This window comes from Pantherophis guttatus, chromosome 5 (genome assembly GCF_059756535.1).
Source record: "Pantherophis guttatus breed Tessera chromosome 5, ASM5975653v1, whole genome shotgun sequence".
Classification (NCBI taxonomy): domain Eukaryota; kingdom Metazoa; phylum Chordata; class Lepidosauria; order Squamata; family Colubridae; genus Pantherophis; species Pantherophis guttatus.
The window spans coordinates 64,287,196-64,305,721 of record NC_142067.1 but is presented as its reverse complement, the minus strand read 5'-3'; the positions used below and the strand labels follow the sequence as shown (position 1 = coordinate 64,305,721).

Here is an 18,526-nt window from a genome sequence, read left to right as displayed (position 1 = left end):
TATTGTGCCCACCGCACTTGCCTGGGCGACAGTTTTCGTGGGGTTTTTAGGGCCTCTAGGTTTTTATGATCAGTCCAGACTTCAAATGGTTTCTGGCCTCCCTCTAGAAGGTGCCGCCAGGTCAACAAGGCCCACCTTACTGCAAACGCTTCCTTCTCCCACGCCGCCCATCGCCTCTCCGTATCGGTGAGTTTGTGGGAGGTGTAGGCGCAGGGTTGTAGATCACCTTGGTTGTTCTTTTGGAGTAACACGGCTCCTACTGCCACATCACTTGCGTCTGCTTGGATGACAAAAGGCTGTTCTGGATCCGGGTGTTTTAAGACAGGTTCTTTCGTGAACAGTCCTTTTAGCGTCTCAAATGCCTGTTGGCAGGTCAGGTCCCACTGTAGGGGTTGTCCCGGGTGAGGTTTCATCGCTGGGCTTCCTGTCTTTAGGAGGTCTGTCAAAGGTTTGGCAATCTTCGCGAACGAGGGGATGAATTGTCTGTAGAAATTCGCAAAGCCTAGAAAACTTTGCAGTTGTCTGCGGGTGCGAGGGGGCTGCCATTGTAGAACTGATTGGACCTTGGCTGGGTCCATCTCTATCCCCTCATTTGATACTCGGTAGCCCAGGTAGTCTAGCCGTGATTGGTGGAAATTGCATTTTGGCAGTTTGACATATAGGTTTGCCCGTAGCAGTTTTTTCAGTACTTGGCGGACGAGGGGTATATGTTCGTCTATGGTCTCCGTGTAGATAAGAATATCGTCCAGGTAGACGAGGACCCCTTTGTAAAGGTGTTCATGTAAGACTTCATTTATTAACTGCATGAACACTGCCGGGGCTCCTTGCAATCCAAAAGGCATTACTTTAAACTGGAAACTACCCAGGGGGCAGTTGAATGCTGTTTTCCATTCATCTTCTGCCCTTATGTGTACTCGGTAATAAGCTTCTCGAAGGTCTAGTTTGGTGAAAACCTTCCCTTTAGCTAGGTGGGCTAACATGTCTTTCATGAGGGGGAGGGGGTACAAGTTGTGTACGCAAACAGCATTGATACTTCGAAAGTCGACCACCAGTCTCATGGAGCCATCCTTTTTCTCTTTAAACATGACCGGCGCCGCTACCCTTGGTTTCACTGGCTCAATAAATCCCCTTTGTAAGTTTTTGTCTATGTAGTCCCGCATTTCCTGCATTTCTCGGGGCGTCATGGCATACATTTTAGGTTTGGGTAGTTTCGCTCCTGGGATAATCTCGATGGCACAATCGGTCTCGCGGTGGGGGGGCAGAATGTCACACTCGGCCTCGCTGAATACCCCTGCAAGGTCTTGGTACTCCCTTGGGATCTGGTTTGCGTTACAAGCGGTGGTGGGTGCGGCTTTGCTGCACCTTCTGGGAGGGACCCTTGTGTTGGTGGTGTTTTCTTTATCTTTTACCTTTGCAAAAGGGGATTCCGCCTCTAAGGCTTTTGGCACAGTCCCCGGGTACTTATCTGCTTCACGTTTCTTTGCTTGAAGTTCTGCGGGGAGGGAAGGTGGAGAAAGTTGAACCTTTGTATTTTCCAAGTTGGCTGGAATCACGACCGCTTCTGCTCCTCCCATTTCTTGAAGCAGGCTTTCCTCCGATAGCTTGGTTTCAGCCATAGTCCGTCCGACCAGATGTCTGGGAGGGAACGGGATGATTTAAACTCAGCCAGCCTGAATTTGGAGGGGAGTTTGGCTGTCTGTCAGGTTTCAGTGCTATCTTGAATAAACTTCATTCTCAAACGCAAACTCTAATGAATCACTTTTATTTTAAGAATAGCCGAGTCCGACATTCCTGATTTCATTTTGCAGCCAAACTGGCCCCTCCTTCCAACCCCCTCCTCTTCCGCTCTCCAACCCCAATGTCCCATTGGCCATCATGCAGATCCATCTCTACCTCCCGGCACGTTCTTTTCACAGGAATGTAGCCCCCATCCTCGTCTCCCAGGAAACACTATCTGTACATACAAAACTAGGTAAAAGTTCATCTTGTTATGTCAGCGCTGGAAGAGAGCCTAATTTGGAACGCTGACAGGTCATTGTTTAATCATGGGTTATTTATTAATGTTTCCTGATATTTCTTGAACTGTTTTTATATTGTTCCTGAATGTTCCTTGTATTTTTCTACAAACTGGTAAGAAGATTTTATATCCCTGGATTGATCTTGTATTGCATTTTATATGGCTAAGACTTGGATTGTTAAATGACTATGATTTCGCTTTATCCTCAAAGTAAAGTAATATAAAACCAGTTTATCTGCATGTTATTCACAATTACTCTCACAACTGTTTCCGTGTGTAAAAACTTCTGATGGTACTCTGCTTTATGAACCATGACTCTGGTTGTGACACAACAATATCCTTAACATTGGTTATGGGCCCAGAGCCACCCAGAGCCACCACAGAGTTACCCAATATTATCTTGAGCACTGAGAGTTGATGTGAATGATACTGTGGTTTATACAGACAGCTGTGTTTGTTATCAAGTATCGAAGTGAAGATGGCACAAGAACATTCATCCAGTATATCCATGATAACCGGGTTGGACAGAACAAACTATGTTTCCTGGTCTATGAAATGCAACCTGCTTTTGTGTAGAGAAGGACTATGGGATGTAGTTAATAATCCACCGGATATAAATGCATGGAATCCAGATGACGATGAAGATAAGAAGAAATTAGCCAAATTTACTCGGGATAACGAATGAGCTCTTTGCATAATTGGATGATACTGAGTGACCAGCAGCTAGTCCATATTCGTGGTGAAGATTCTGCTGCTAGGTGTTGGAACAATTTGAAGAGAATATATGTTCGTGATAGTGTGGGTGCTCATATACATCTTACACGTAAACTGTTTAAGACCCGTCTTCTTAAAGGAGGAGATATGTTAGCTGATTTGGAGTTTATGACAAGAATTTTTCAAGAGCTACATGAGAAGGAACTTATTTTTTCAGAGTTGCAACAGGTTTATATTATTCTTTCTTCTTTGGATGAAAGTTAAGATGATTATGTTTCTTCACTGGAGGTTTTGACCAGAGATGAACTAACATTGACTGGCATAACCAGAAGATTGTTTGAAGAGTCCAGAAGAAGGAAAGATAGAAAACAACTGAGAGAGAGAGACAACCACAGGAAGAAAAATTATCTTCACCTGCCTATATTGTTAAAAGATGTTTTTCTTGTGGGGCTAAGGGGCATATAGCTAACTATTGTACTAAGGGAAAGAAAATGACTGTTGGTGATCCAAAGAGAACCAAAAAGAATGTTAATTTAGCTATATCAAGTTCTACAAATGTTAACAATGATTTGTGGGTAGTTGATAGTGGTGCATCACAATCCATCACTAGAAATAGAGAAAGGTTTGTTAAACTGAATAATAGCAAACAACATGTTACATTAGCCAATGGTTGGAGAATGAAAGTAGCTGGGGAAGATATTGCACATTGTTCATTTATTGCCGAACAGTTATCAATATTGTATATACCTAGACTGAAATTTAACTTATTATCAGTTAAATCATTATTACAGGTTGGATTTGTAGTAACATTTAGAGAAGATAGATATTTAATCGAAAAAGATGGTAAATGTGTTACTGCAATGTTAGAAAATGATTTATTTGTATTAAAGAGATAACCCAGCATTAGTGGCTAAAACTGACTCTGTTTATGAAAATAAGAAATCACACGATGAATGTATCCATTTACTTCATCGAAGATTAGGACATATGAATTTCAAGGTATTGAAAGGGAATTAATTTTATCTGAAGAGATAAAGTTAAAACCATGTATTAAATATCTGAACTGTAATGTCTGTAATCAGGAGAAAAGCAAAGTAACCCCAGCAAACCGAATCAATGGGTTTAAAACCAAAAGACCATTAGAAGTGGTGTTTGCAGATCTAATTGGACCTAAACAACCCAGTTTAGGGGGAGCCTGCTATATACTAAGCATTGTTGATCATTCCTCTAGATATGAGTTATATAAAACAATGTTTGAGGTAATGGGAGAGCATATGAAAGATTTATTTAATGAAGTCCTGGGAAAAGCAGAAATTCCCCACTCATGGAGGGAGGCCAATATCAGTTTAATTACTAAAGAGGACCCCCCCCTCGACAGATATAAAAAATTATAGACCAATATCCCTTCTGAATTCAGATTACAAAATTTTCACCACAATTCTAGCAAGCAGATTAAAAGGCTTCCTGAATGAATTTATACATAATGACCAAAATGGATTTCTACCATCACGACAATTACGAGATAATTTAAGAGTCATGCTAAATGTATTGGAATATTACGAAGATCACCCAGGCAAACAGGTCGCACTAGTTTTTATAGATGCCCAGAAGGCATTTGACAGAGTCAACTGGGAGTTTATATTATTACAGTTAGAACACATGGGCTTTGGACAGAGATTTATAAACGCAATTAAAACTATCTATTCCAAACAAAAGGCCAGACTACTGATAAATGTGGACCTGACAGAAGAATTCCCTATTGGTAAAGGCACAAGACAGGGCTGTCCTTTATCCCCTTTACTTTTTATCTTATCACTAGAAACATTATAGCGTAAAATAAGGAATGAAGAAAGAATAAAAGGACAGCAGAATTGGACAACAGGTATATAAAACCCAGGCCTTCGCAGACGATGTGGTTTTTATCTTGGAAGAGCCCATAGAATCTTGTTTATATTTATTAGAGACAATTGAGGAATTTGGGGCGGTAGCAGGTTTATTAATCAACAAAAAGAAAACAAATATATTAACTAAGAATATCTTAGAGGAAGCGAAGAAGGGTTTACAGGAAGTGACTGGATTAAAAGTAGTTAACAAAATTAAATATTTGGGAATTTGGCTAACTGGCAGATGTTCGAGCATACAAGAAGACAATTATAATAAATTATTAATTCAAACAAGAAAAGATTTAGATAAATGGGGTAAAATACAACTCTCACTTCTAGGACGAGTAAGAACAGTAAAATCCTACGTTCTACCGAAGTTCAACTTTTTGTTTCAAACCACCCCAGTGAATTTATCCAAAAAGTTTTTCATGGAGTTAAACCAAATAATAACTAAATTTATCTGGCATGGGAAAAAGCCACGGATTAAAAAAAAAAAAAAAGATGATGCAAGAGATAAAAGAAAGAGGAGGCCTGGGCATACCATGTTGGGAGAACTACTACTCAGCCGCTCTGTTAGCCTGGGTAAAAGAATGGATTACTTTAGGTAATAGTCGTCGTCTTTTTTTTTTATTATTTTTTTTTAATTACTAACATTACAAACAACATATACAATATTTCACCCTGTGCTATACATAAGAAAGGAAGATTTGGTTCTTCGGATATATCCTCATGATCGCCAAAATCCACGTTCTCGGGGTACAGGTACCGAAGCATCCAATTTTCCCAGCGCATAGTCCACGAATGGTTTCCAAATTTTCCAGAAAATATCTTCTTTATAGTCACCATTTCTAATTTTAATATCACATGTCATTTTATCGTTTAAAGCTAATTTCCACATTTCACAATACCATTCCTCTATTCTAAAATTCACATCTAATTTCCAATATCTGGCTATTATAATTCTACCCATTATAATCATAATTCTAATCAATTCTTTCTCATATTTTGTTGGTTCTATTTCCTTAATTATCAACAGTAGTATAGTTTCTGGTCTCAATATTATTGCTTTCCCCATCATTTCAAATATCATTTCCTCCAATTGTTGCCAAAACTTTTTAACTTTATCACATTTGTACCACATATGTTCATAAGTCCCTAATTCCATATCACATCTCCAACATGGTTTACTAATTTTGTTATCCATCAATGACAATCTTAATGGAGTCAAATACAATTTCCAAACAACCTTATAATTATGCTCTTTAATCCTTACAGATAAAGTCTTCATAATTCTACTCTTCCAATTCACATTCCAATCTAAATCTGATATTTTAATATTAAGTTCTTTTTCCCAATTCATCTTCATCACCCTTTGTGGTTTTCCATCAAAATTTATAATCTTATATATCTTACTAACGAGTCCCTTTAGCCCAATTTCATCTTTCATAATTTGGAATACTAAATGTTCAAATTCAGTTTTACTTCTACTTATCGAACAATTGTCCCTTACCTTCTTAGTCCATTTTTCTATCTGTATTTTTTCAAACCAGCCTAAACCCAATTTTTCAATTATTTCTTTTTTCCTCCTTTCATTTTCTGAAGTTTTTAACCAATCTATTATAGTTTGTATATTTTCATCTTCCATTACCCTATCACGACTTATATTAGTTTTAATCGGCCAATTTTCAATTGTCTTCCCTAAGAAAATTATATCTGGAATTAAAATTTTAACAAATTTATTCCAAATTTTACTCAGTCCCTTTAACCAATAGCTATTAATTACACATTTTGATTTGGCTTTATCTAAAAACCATGTTGAGCCAAATCTCTTGATGTCTTTTAATTCTAAATCTCTCCAATGACTATCTTCACCTTTAAATATTTTTACCACAGTCCGAATAGCATAAGCCCAATAATAATTGAGTAGTTTGGGGATTCCTAATCCACCTTCCTTTTGATTTTGATACCACATTTTCTTCACTAATCTAGGTCTTTTTCCACCATTGCAAAATTTATCCAATTTCTTCTGATATCCTTCAATATCTTTCTCTGTCAAGTTTAACGGTAACATCTCAAATAAAAAATTAAACTTTGGCAACAACATCATCTTACACATTGCAATTCTACCAAACCAAGACAACTTTATCATTTTATATTTATCTATCTTTTTCTCAATTTCATTCATCACCACATCATAATTTAGTTTTTTCATTTCTTTAACTTTGAGTGAAAGTGTTATGCCCAAATATTTCAATGTTTTTTAATCCTTATCCCAAATTGTTCTTGCATATTCTCCCACTCCTTACCATTATTATTCATTAATAGTTCAGATTTTGACCAATTTATTTTCAAACCTGTCATTTCCTCAAATTCTTCCAAATGCTTATGTATCTTTTTCAAATCTTTCTCTATATCTTTCAAAATAATCGAAGTATCATCCGCATACAGATTTATCTTATATCCCTTATACCCTTCCAATTCTTCATCTTTTTCTATCATTTTAGTCAAAATTTCCATAACTAATAAAAATAATGTTGGAGACAGGGGACATCCTTGTCTCGTACCCGCTTCCAATCTTATCTCTTCTGTTCACCTTCACTCTTGCACTACTTTTTTGATACAGTTTTGAAATAACATGTATAAACTTATTACCAAAACCTAGTACCTCAACAATTGTTTTAATAGTTTCCCATTGTAGAGTCAAAAGCTTTAAAAATATCTAATGATACTATACCTATTTTATCAGCATTATATTCAGCAACATCTATAATATTTAATACTCTTCTGACAATATCACTCATGTATCTACCCTTCACAAAGCCTACTTGGTTATAACTTATATATCTGTCTATAAATCTACTTAATCTATTACTTATAATGGCGATAAATATCTTTGCATCTTGATTAATTAAGGAGATGGGCCGATAGGACTCAATCCTTTCTAAGTCTTTATCTGGTTTAGGGATTATAGATATCACCGTTTTGTTCCATGACAATGGAACTTCTCCACCATGTAAAATTCCGTTAAATAGTTTTTGCAATTTTGGTATTATTATTTCCTTAAATTCTTTATAAAACTCAGCAGGTAATCCATCTTCACCTGGATTTTTCCCTAATTTTATTTTTTGTATTACTCCATTAATCTCGTCTTGTGTTATATCTTCTTCCATCAAGTCTTTATATGTTTGGTCAATTTTCACAACATGTTTTTCTAAATAACTTCTCAGTTTTTCCCGATCAATTAATTTTTTCGAATATAAATTTTGAAAAAAGTTCCTGACCACTTCACATTTTTCTAATTTTTTATAACATCTTATACCCTTATCATCTATCAAGGCTCCAATTTCTCTCTTCTCTCTTTTATTTTTCGCCATCCTTGCCAATAGCTTAGAGTTTTTATTGCTAAATTCAAAAAAATTCCTATTGAAATATCTCATATTCTTTTTTACCAATTCTATATCTTCTTCTATCAATTTATTTTTTAGCAAATTTAGTTCCTCCAAAAAAAAAATTTCTTTAGTAAGCAAAAATTGATTCTCCAATTCCTTAATCTGGCTTTTATCTTTTTCAATTTTATTTTTATAATTTTTATATTTTCTGCTTGATAACTTGATACTTTCCCCTCTAAACACTGCTTTCATTGCATCCCAAACAATTTCAAATTTAACCTCTCCATTATCATTCAATCTCCAACATTCTTCCCATTTTTTAAATATCCATTTTTTATCCTCCTCATTTTTATACAGTTTTTCATCATATCTCCAACAACTTCCTTTTTTCTCAAAATTAAAATCTATTTCCATCGTAACTTCTGCATGATCAGAATCCTTAAAAATTCCCACATCTATCTTATCCACATTATTCAACAAATCTTTAGAAACTAAGATATAGTCAATTCTTGAATATGTATTATGTATCTTAGAGTAAAAAGTGTACACTCTTTCAGTTCCTTTCACTTCTCTCCAAGCATCCACCACGCCGTTTTGAAACATCCATTTATTTAAGGTCCCCATTTTATTTGCTCCTCCACAACGAGTGGGGTTAGTACTATCTATTTTATCTCTAATTAAATTAAAATCCCCAGCCACAATTACTTTCCCTACACTTTCAATTTCCAAAATTTTAGTTATTTTTTCAAGAAATTCTTTTTGCTTCTCATTCGGTAGATATAAATTAACCAGTGTCACTTTTTCCTCATTAATATTTCCCACAATTATTACATATTTTCCTTCTTCATCCACAATTACTTGTTCTTTTTCAAAATATACCCTATCTGATATCAATGTTGCAACTCCTCTAGCTTTTGAAGTTCCAAAAGATTTTTCATAAATTTGCATACCCTTTATATACATTTTATTTGAGTCTTCAGATTTCTGATGGGTTTCTTGCAAAAATAATATATCTGGTAGATCTCTTTTAATTTTAAGTTCCAATCGTCTTCTCTTGATCTGATTCCCTGTACCCTTCACATTCCATGTCATTATTTTTATTAAACCCATTTAAACTGTAACTTTTTTAATCCTTTCCCCTCCTTTCTGTGCCCAGATCCCAGCACCAATCTCCCACATTCCAAACAACATTCAACATAGAAGAAAAAAAATAAAAAAAAAATAAAAAGGGACAAAAGACACATCAAACATTAAATAACAAACAATCTTCGTCCCCCACATCCTCAATTAGTTTCCGCCTCTATAAAGAGAGTGGGGGAGAGGGGATGTGCTAATGGTCGGGTCACTTCTTTCGGGTAGTCTACTTAAATTCATCTCTCAGAGAAAAGGGTGGTAACTTCTCCCCGCACTCAGCTTCCTGCAATTCTTTTTCAAGATCCTTCAATTTCTTATCCGTTCCATCTCCCATTATATCATCACAACTTTTCTTTTGTTCAACCATCGCAGGTGAGATTTCCTTCTGCTTTAATCCTTTAGGGTCTTGTCCTCCAGCAGCCCCTTTTTCTTCTGGTGTTGATGTTTTTGCATATGTTCCACCCATCTTGAGCATTTGATCTTTTATCTCTGTTATGTCCTCATACTTTACAATCAATCCAAGTTCATGTAAGTATAACACTGCATCTGTTTCGAAAGTAATTATTTGCATTCTTCCTTTATAAAAAAATTTTAGTTGCTGTGGCGGCCTCCAGTTATATTTAATTCCATTGTCTCTCAGAACCTTTGTAATTGGCTTCAAAAAAAATCTCCACGCTCTTTCTTCTCTTGATATATCCGGAAAGACTTGAATAATTTTCTCCTCAAATTTCAAAGCTTCACCCATCTCTCTCACTTTCACCATCACTTCCAATTTGTCACTAAGATTTGCAAATCTGACAAGTACATTTCTATTTAAGCCGTTTTGTCTTTTAAACCCAATTCTAAAAACACTTGCCAGATTTGTTGCTGTAAATGTGATTTGTGTATCCAGGTCATTGAGCCATTTTAAAACTCGTTTCAAATTGTCCACTTTTTCTTCTTGAATTCCTCGAATAACCAGATTATATTTCCTCGCTTCTTCTTCCAAAAGACAAATTTTTTTATCTTGTTGTTCATTTTTAAAAAAGATTTCTCCAATTTGCCGATCTATCTTTGCATCATGTGTATGAATCTGCTCAATTTCATCTTTAATTATTGTCATTTCTACTGTTTGCTTTGCAAAATTTTCATTCATTTCTTGCTTCATTCTTTTAATTTCCAATATCATATTATCCATACTATCTGACAGTCCTGATATCTTTTCACCAATTTTAGTTAAGGCCACAGCAATTTGTTGCATTTCTAAAGATTGTTGGGTCGCCATTTTTTAATAAGTTTTAATTATCCACTTTTGCCAAGAGGGTCTGTAATGAAGATTAAGGGACAGCAATCCACAATTGAAGCTGATACATCTTATTATTGCACTCAAAAGGACCAACAATAAAAGTTTATAGTTCTCAATTCAGCTTACGTAATTTCCCTTAAAAAAAAGAAAAAGAAAAAGTAACATCCGTTGGAAGGCACTGCCCAGAAATGCGTTTTGCCGCTTCGACTCAGGCACTTTCACAAACAAAAGATCAACTTAAAATTCACATATTCTTCCAAGAAAAAAACCCCCTTTCCACCGGTCTTTTGATGTTCCGTGCCTTTATTCCACAGCAAAAACAAACACAGATCGTGGTAATAATGAGAACAAAGGCAGCTATTTGCTCCAAATACACAATCGCGACTGCCTATCTGGTCACTCCTCACTCCTTCCACTTTCCCACGCTATGAAAAGCTTCAAAATTCGAGTCATTCAGGGTGACCTACCAATTCCAAAGTCAGTCTGCTGGGCCAGTAGCTCTTCCGATACAATTTATAAAATTTTGGTCCTTATCGGTGCATTTCAAACACTTTAATCCACATTTATCTTCCGTAAAATGCCCTGCGAAGTGGAGAAAATGTCCTCACAATACCACGGCCATAACCACGCCCCCCAATAGTCGTCTTCTTAAAATAGAAGGTTACGACCTACAACAGGGTTGGCATATGGCACTTTGGAGAGATAATACTCCACAAAGCAAATGGTTCACCCGACATTACATAAGAAATATTTTAATTCGAAACTGGGAAAAAGTTAGTAAAAAATATTATATTAAAACACAGTGCTGGATATCACCTCTAGAAGCATTGACATACCCCAAACTTTATAACCCTGCAAAAAAATTAATATATAAGGATTTGCTGAATGTACAAGGAAAATTAAAATCTAAACAGGAATTGAACTCCCGAGGACTGCAAGTGGATTGGTGGACCTATCTACAGATTCAATCTAAATATAAAAAAGACAGAGATAGGAAAGGTATAAACTTTGACTTACAAGAATTAGACAAAATCCTGATGGGCCAAGAAAAAGTCATGATTTTGAAAACTTATAAATTGTTGATGAGAATAGAGATAGGTGATGAGATAATTAAGGATACAATGATTGCCTGTGGAAAAAATTTTGGGTATTCAATCCATTTAGAAAAATGGCAAGAGATTTGGTGGGGGAATATGAAATTAGTAGTTTATACGGCATACAAAGAAAACATCTACAAGATGATATACAGGTGGCATCTCCCCCCCGATAGACTAGCTAAAATGTTCACTGGACAGTCTGCTGAATGCTGGAAGTGGGTTTGAGCGTGGCACCTACTACCATTAGTGGTGGACATGCCCGAAAGCAGTAAAATTCTGGGGAAAAATAAAAAAATGGCTTAATGAGATTTTAAATGAAAGGATTGAATGGTGACCAGAGACATGCCTGCTCGGTTCCAAGCCAGAAAATATTAAAAAAGACTCATGGTATCTTGCATTACAGATTATCACAGCGGCGAGATTGACGTATGCTCAATTTTGGAAAAATCAAAATATCCCATCAGAGGAGGCAATTATAAAGAAGATTTTAGAATGTGCGGAAGCAGATAAATTGACTAAAAAACTAAAAGATAGAGACCAAACACAAACATGTTTATTCTGGGAAAAATTATATGTTTGGCTAGAGAAGAGGAAATTATAACCCAAACAAGATGAGGAATTGTATCTATTGAGAAACTTATACTATACAAGTAAAGTGAGGTCGGATAGACCTAATTGATTTATAAAGGTATACAAGTTGTTTTATCTTCTCCGGAATATAATATAGAAATACTGTACCGAATACTAGGTTATTAAGGTACTACTTATAGGTATGCTTGTTTTTTGTTGTGTTGTCCTGTATGTTATTTATATGGTGTGTTGTCTTCTGTTTTTAATGAAAAATGTAAATAAAGATAATTTAAAAAGAAAAAGACAGTAGAGTTATCTGAAGGGATAAAGTTAAAACCATGTACTAAATATCTGAACTGTAATGCCTGTAATCAGGAGAAAAGCAAAGTAACCCCAGCAAACCGAATCAATGGGTTTAAAACCAAAAGACCATTAGAAGTGGTGTTTGCAGATCTAATTGGACCTAAACAACCCAGTTTAGGGGGAGCCTGCTATATACTAAGCATTGTTGATCATTCCTCTAGATATGGTTTCTGTTACTTGATGAAAACAAAATCTGACACATTTCAGCGTATTAACAACTGGCTAAGATTTGTAGAGAGGAAGCAGAAACATAAAGTAGTTTGCTTGGTAACAGACAACGGTACCGAGTTTACTAATCTAAGGTTAGAGAATATGTTGCAAGAGGCAGGTATTGAGCATAAACGTTCTGCCCCGTATAGATCACAGCACAACGCTTATGTTGAACTCAGAGGTCAAACACTGCAAGCTATGGCTAGAGGTATGTTAGCAGATTCTAGTTTGCCAGAAACCTTATGGGGTGAAGCCATTATGTGTGCCAACCATGTTTTAAACAATGTTGTTAATTCATCTACTGGAGAATTACCATTTAAACTATGGCATGGGGGACTTCCGGTGGTGATGTCATCATGAACGGGTGAGGAAACCGAGGCTCCGTCTCTGATACCTAAATTTCCTTATTAATTGCTCTTTAAGAGCATTCCCGAACTCGGAGGGATCGGGAAATGAAAGAGGAATTCACGAAGCCCCCTGGTGTTGCGCTGTCATCAGGGAGGTCGAGTGATTAACCTCTTAAATTGGTGGAGAAGAAGTCGGCTTTTCTGGCGGACAGGAGTGATGGTGCCCGCCCAGATTGAAGCAAAAAGTGGAAGCAAATTCGAGTGACGGTCAGATAGATCACCTACAATAGAGGCGGTAAACAGGAGACGCACGATCGAAACAGAGGAAGACAAGTGAAGTTACAACAGTGGCGGTACAAGAGGAAAAGAAAAAAGGAAATAATCACAGCGCGGAAGAGAAAGAACCCATAGAATGACTAAGCAAATATAAGAGAAGGAGAAATAGCGCTTGAAAAAGACGAAGGAAGTGGTGTGAGAGCGGATTTTTACATGTGAGCAGAGGGACCAGTTTGTGGATTCTGTGAATATAAACAATCCGTTTGAACTCGGGATTTACAATTGATTTAAACCCAAAAAGATTGGAAAACTGAGCGCAGAGGCTGAAATACCGGAAGAGGAGTGAAAGGACTAAGGACTAAGTGGCGAAGTTCGCGGACACAGAAGACTTGTTTGGACTTTGGATTTATAATAAATTTGGATAATAATAACTTAAGTTTAAAAAGACCTGAAAACTGAATGCAGAGAGTTGAATATCAGGACAAGTAAAAAGGACTGAGACGGACATAGATCGCGTTTTAATTACTGTAAAATAACTGAAGGAGTGAGGTAAAAGAAGAAGACAAACAAAAGACCAAAGAAATAAAAACTAAGTTAAGAGGGAAGTGAATTATTAATTTTGAACTGTTTAATTAGCCAATACGTTTAACATCTAAAAGAAATATATAAGTAATAATATTTTTATAGCTATAAATTTTATAGCTATAAATTACAAACGGTGGTAAAAAAAAAAGATAAGGAATTATTGTTAAAGTGAATGATTGGAACTTTAATACAAAGTAGCAAATGAGTTGACTATATGTTTGAGATAGATTGATTGATAAAGGGAGTGATTGAAAAGATTGCTAATTAGAAAATTAAGAAAATCAAAACTAAAAACCTTGACTGATGAAATAACTATAAGTAAATTGATTTGTATTGTGAGTAGGAATTAACTGCCTAAGTGGGGTAATTAGTAATATAATATAATATAAATAAGTTGTGTGGAGTATAAGTGGTGTGCGGAGGGGAAAAGAGATACCAAGGAATAACCTAAAAATTGATATTAAGGCTGGAAAGCTTTACACGAATATTGGAAATGTCTACAACATCCACCATAACAAAAACAGGGAAAAACCCTACAACAAATACGATAGTAATGACTCCTGCCCCTTTACAACAAAAAACAATAGATAGCATGATGGGGAAAGAAAAAGAAAAGCTGGAAATGGCAGCAAATGTAATACAAGACATGTTTCAAAAGATCCAGGAAACACTGCTCAAAACACAAGAAAAAATAGCAGAAAACCAGGAAGAAATGAGAACGTTCCACGCAGAGATAAGAAATGAAATAGAAGTTAGGGAGGATATTAAGACCATGAATGATAAAATTGGGGGTATTCAAAATTCTATAGCAGAAAATGAACAGAGAATCAGGAAAAAGAAATAAGACAGAGGCAAGAAAAAGAGAGAGAGGAGAGAGAAGGTGCAAAAGCAAAGACACGGATGGAAACAAGAAACACAAAAAGACAGATACGATAGGCAATGGATGAACCAATCAAACTCTTTTTGGTAAACATTAATGGCTTAAATGCTCCAAAGAAAAGGAATCAGATTTTCACAAAATTACGAAAATTAGAAGCAGATGTGATATGTCTGCAAGAAGTACACATTCCAAAAGACTATCAGAAAATTCTAGAAAACCCCAAACTAGGAAAACTATACTCATCCCTGGCCCAAAAAAAGAAAAAAGGAGTAGTGATTTACGTAAAAGAAAAAATACAATCTAAATTAGTTTATACCGATGAGCAAGGTAAAATGGTGATGGTAGAATTAGAAAGAGGAAAGAGGAAAATGTTAATTGTAGTGATTTATGCACCTAATCAAAAACTACAGGATTTTTTAAAAGACCTACACACAAAATTAGCAGAGTTAGAATATGAAGATATTTGTGTAATAGGGGATTATAATGCAATAGTAAATGCAAATAAGGACTACAAAACTGACAAAAAAAAAACAGAAAAAGGAAATACTTCCAAAAGAATTTTTTATTATGGCTGAAGAACTAAACTTGGCAGATGTATGGAGGGAAACACATGAAGAGGAGGCCCATATACTTTTTACTCTCATCCGCATAATTCCTGGTCAAGACTGGACATGGCATGGATGACCCCAAATATCAAAGTAGAGGTAGAAAAAATTGAGATAGGCACAAATCAATGGGCAGATCATAATCCACTATTCATAAACTGGAAAGGGGAAAGAAGACATAAGAGATGGACGATGAATCAAAGAATATGTAAAGAAAAAGAATTTAATTTGATGTTAGAAAAGGAATTAAAAATATTATTTCAGATAAATAAAATAGAGGAAAACTCTTTGCAAAATACATGGGATACCCTAAAAGTATATATAAGGGGCCTAGTAATAGCATATACGAGGAAAAAAAAATAAAGAGAAGAAAAAACAATTAGAGAAATTAGAGAAAGACCTAAAACAAATAGAACAAAAACTCCAGGAAAAGCCGCAGGACAAAATAATAAAGGAAGAATGGAAAATGACTAAGCATAAATTGAATTTGATAAACCAAACAGAACTAGCCCAAAAAATAAAAATGGCAAAACAAAACTATTTCAAATACGCAAATAAAACAGGCAGATGGTTAGCCTATAAACTGAAGAAAGAACAGAACAAAAGAACGATGTACCAACTGAGAGATGATAAAGGGGAAATCCAACATAGCAAAGAGGCCAAAAAAGAAATTAAGAAATTTTATGCGAATTTATATAATCAAGAAGAAATAGAGGAAGACAAGATAAAACAGTACATAGGAAAATCTGGAATGCCAAAAATCACAGAAGAACAAAGAGAAATCCTCAATAGGCCAATAACTAAATTAGAATTAGATGAAGTACTGAAAAAGCAAAAAAACAATAAAATACCGGGACCTGATGGCCTACCGGTAGAAATATATAAAACAATGCAAGAAGTACTGGGAGAAAATATGTTGCGATTATACAATGAACCCATGGAGAAAGCCAAAATACCAAAATCATGGACAGAAGCGATAATAACAATCATTCCAAAAGAAGATACAGACCTCCAGTTAATTCAAAACTACAGACCTATTTCATTACTGAACGCCGACTACAAAATATTTGCAGCAATTCTGGCCGAAAGAATTAAATCAGTACTAAATACATATATACACCCAGACCAAAATGGATTTCTGCTTTCAATAACCAAAATTGGAAATTTATGATTGAACAATTACAAAATATGCAAATTGGGGAAAAATTTGGAAAAATCGTAGCAGAAATCTATACCAACCAATCAGCAAAGATAATTATGAATGATGACATAACAGATAAATTTAATATAACAAAAGGAGTCAGACAAGGCTGCCCACTCTCTCCCTTACTGTACATTCTATCATTGGAAATCCTGCTGAAAAAAATTAGAGAAGATCAAGGAATTTAAGGTTTAAAGATCAATAGAGAAGAATACAAAGCCCAGGCCTTTGCTGATGACTTAGTGTTTTTGATAGAAAATACTATGGAATCTATACCTAATCTGTTCCAAAAAATAGAAGAATTTGGAGAAGTGGCCGGACTAAAAATTAATAAAAGTAAATCTAAACTAATTGTAAAAAAACCTTATGGAAACTCAAACAGAAGAATTGACAGATAATATACAAATCCAAACAACAACAAAAAATAAAATATCAAAAAATGATAATTTAAGGGAGAACTTTTATAAAATGTTTTATAGATGGCATCTAGACCCAAAAAAGTTATCTCGTATGTATCCGAATGTACAACCAAAATGTTGGAGATGTAATTGTGAGGATGCCACTTATTTTCACATTTGGTGGACATGTAAAAAGGTTAAAGCGTTTTGGATTAAAATCTGGTGGATTTTACAAAATATTCTTAAAAAAAGGTTGAAATTTACACCACAGCTGTTTCTTTTGGGTATAGTTATGGATTGTACAGTTATAGAGACCAAATTGATTTTGAATTTAATAACTGCAGCAAGACTGTTGGTGGCACAATATTGGAAGAAGCAAGATTTACCTACAATCCAAGAGTGGACAATGAAAGTTATAAATCTAGCGGAAATGGCAAAAATCTCGGCGTACCTGAAGGATCATTCAAATGAAAGATATTTAAGAGACTGGAGAAGGTGGATAGATTATATTCAAAATAAATATCGGAATAAGAAATTGCAGATAGGTTATGAATGATTATATAGATATTTAGTGTGTCTTTAAGTAATAAAGCTAGGCGGGTAATTAGGGAATTGAAGAAACAAGAGATGTGAAATGTCATAATTGTTTAGATTAGGATTGATTATGATTGTTGAAGTTTATACCCTGTAATTTGTTCTGGGAACAGGAGGGGGGAGGGGGGAGGTTGAGGTAGGGAAGGGGGGGGGAAATATGTAAACTTTTTGTAAAACTTTTCAATAAAAAAAAACAAAAAATAAAATATCTAGGAATTTGGTTATCCACAAGAATGTCAGCAATTAAAGAAAATAATTATGATAAACTACTAGAACAAACAAAGAAAGATTTAGAAAAATGGGAAAATTTACGTATCTCACTCCTAGGAAGAATTTCGGCCATCAAAATGAGTATTCTACCTAAATTTCTATATTTGTTTCAGGTTACCCCAATAAAAATAGATAAATCATTTTTTGAAAAGCTGAATAAAATAACATCTAAATTTATATGGCAAGGGAAAAGGCCACGAATAAAATTTAAGCTGCTTCAGGATACAAAAAATAGAGGAGGAGCTGCACTCCCTGACTGGGAGGTATACTATCAAGCAGCAGTATTATCGTGGGTCAAAGACTGGATAGAACTAAAGGACTCTAGAACTTTAAGAATTGAGGGACACAAACTCCAAATTGGCTGGCAGTTTTTTATGTGGGATGAAAAATACAAAACACATTCATATTTTAAAAGACACACAATAAGAAACTCATTACTACAAATTTGGCTTAAAATTAAAAAACAGCATTATATGAAGATACCAAATTGGTTATCGCCGGTAGAATCAATTAGACACCCAAATCTAACAGATAAGACAAAAATAATTAGATATAAAGATATAATTGACTAGCAAGGCAAATTAAAGACAAACCAACAATTGGAGACAGACTTACACAGAGAAATAGACTGGTGGACTTACACTCAAATACAATCTAAATACAGAGAACATATAAAAATATATGAAATTCATAACCAAAAACAAGAAA

The 18,526-nt window shown here is 35.1% G+C and overlaps 2 protein-coding genes across 9 annotated transcripts in view; one reads left to right on the top strand and one right to left on the bottom strand.

Moving 5' to 3' along the window:
* Positions 1-18,526, top strand: part of SYTL5 (synaptotagmin like 5) — a 219,226-nt gene that overhangs the window by 120,755 nt on the left and 79,945 nt on the right. The window lies entirely within an intron of this gene.
* Positions 8,340-10,467, bottom strand: LOC148113421 (uncharacterized). The gene has a single exon (XM_087871290.1). The coding sequence runs from the start codon at positions 10,399-10,401 to the stop codon at positions 9,364-9,366; it is 1,038 nt and encodes a 345-aa protein (XP_087727416.1). The 5' UTR covers positions 10,402-10,467; the 3' UTR covers positions 8,340-9,363.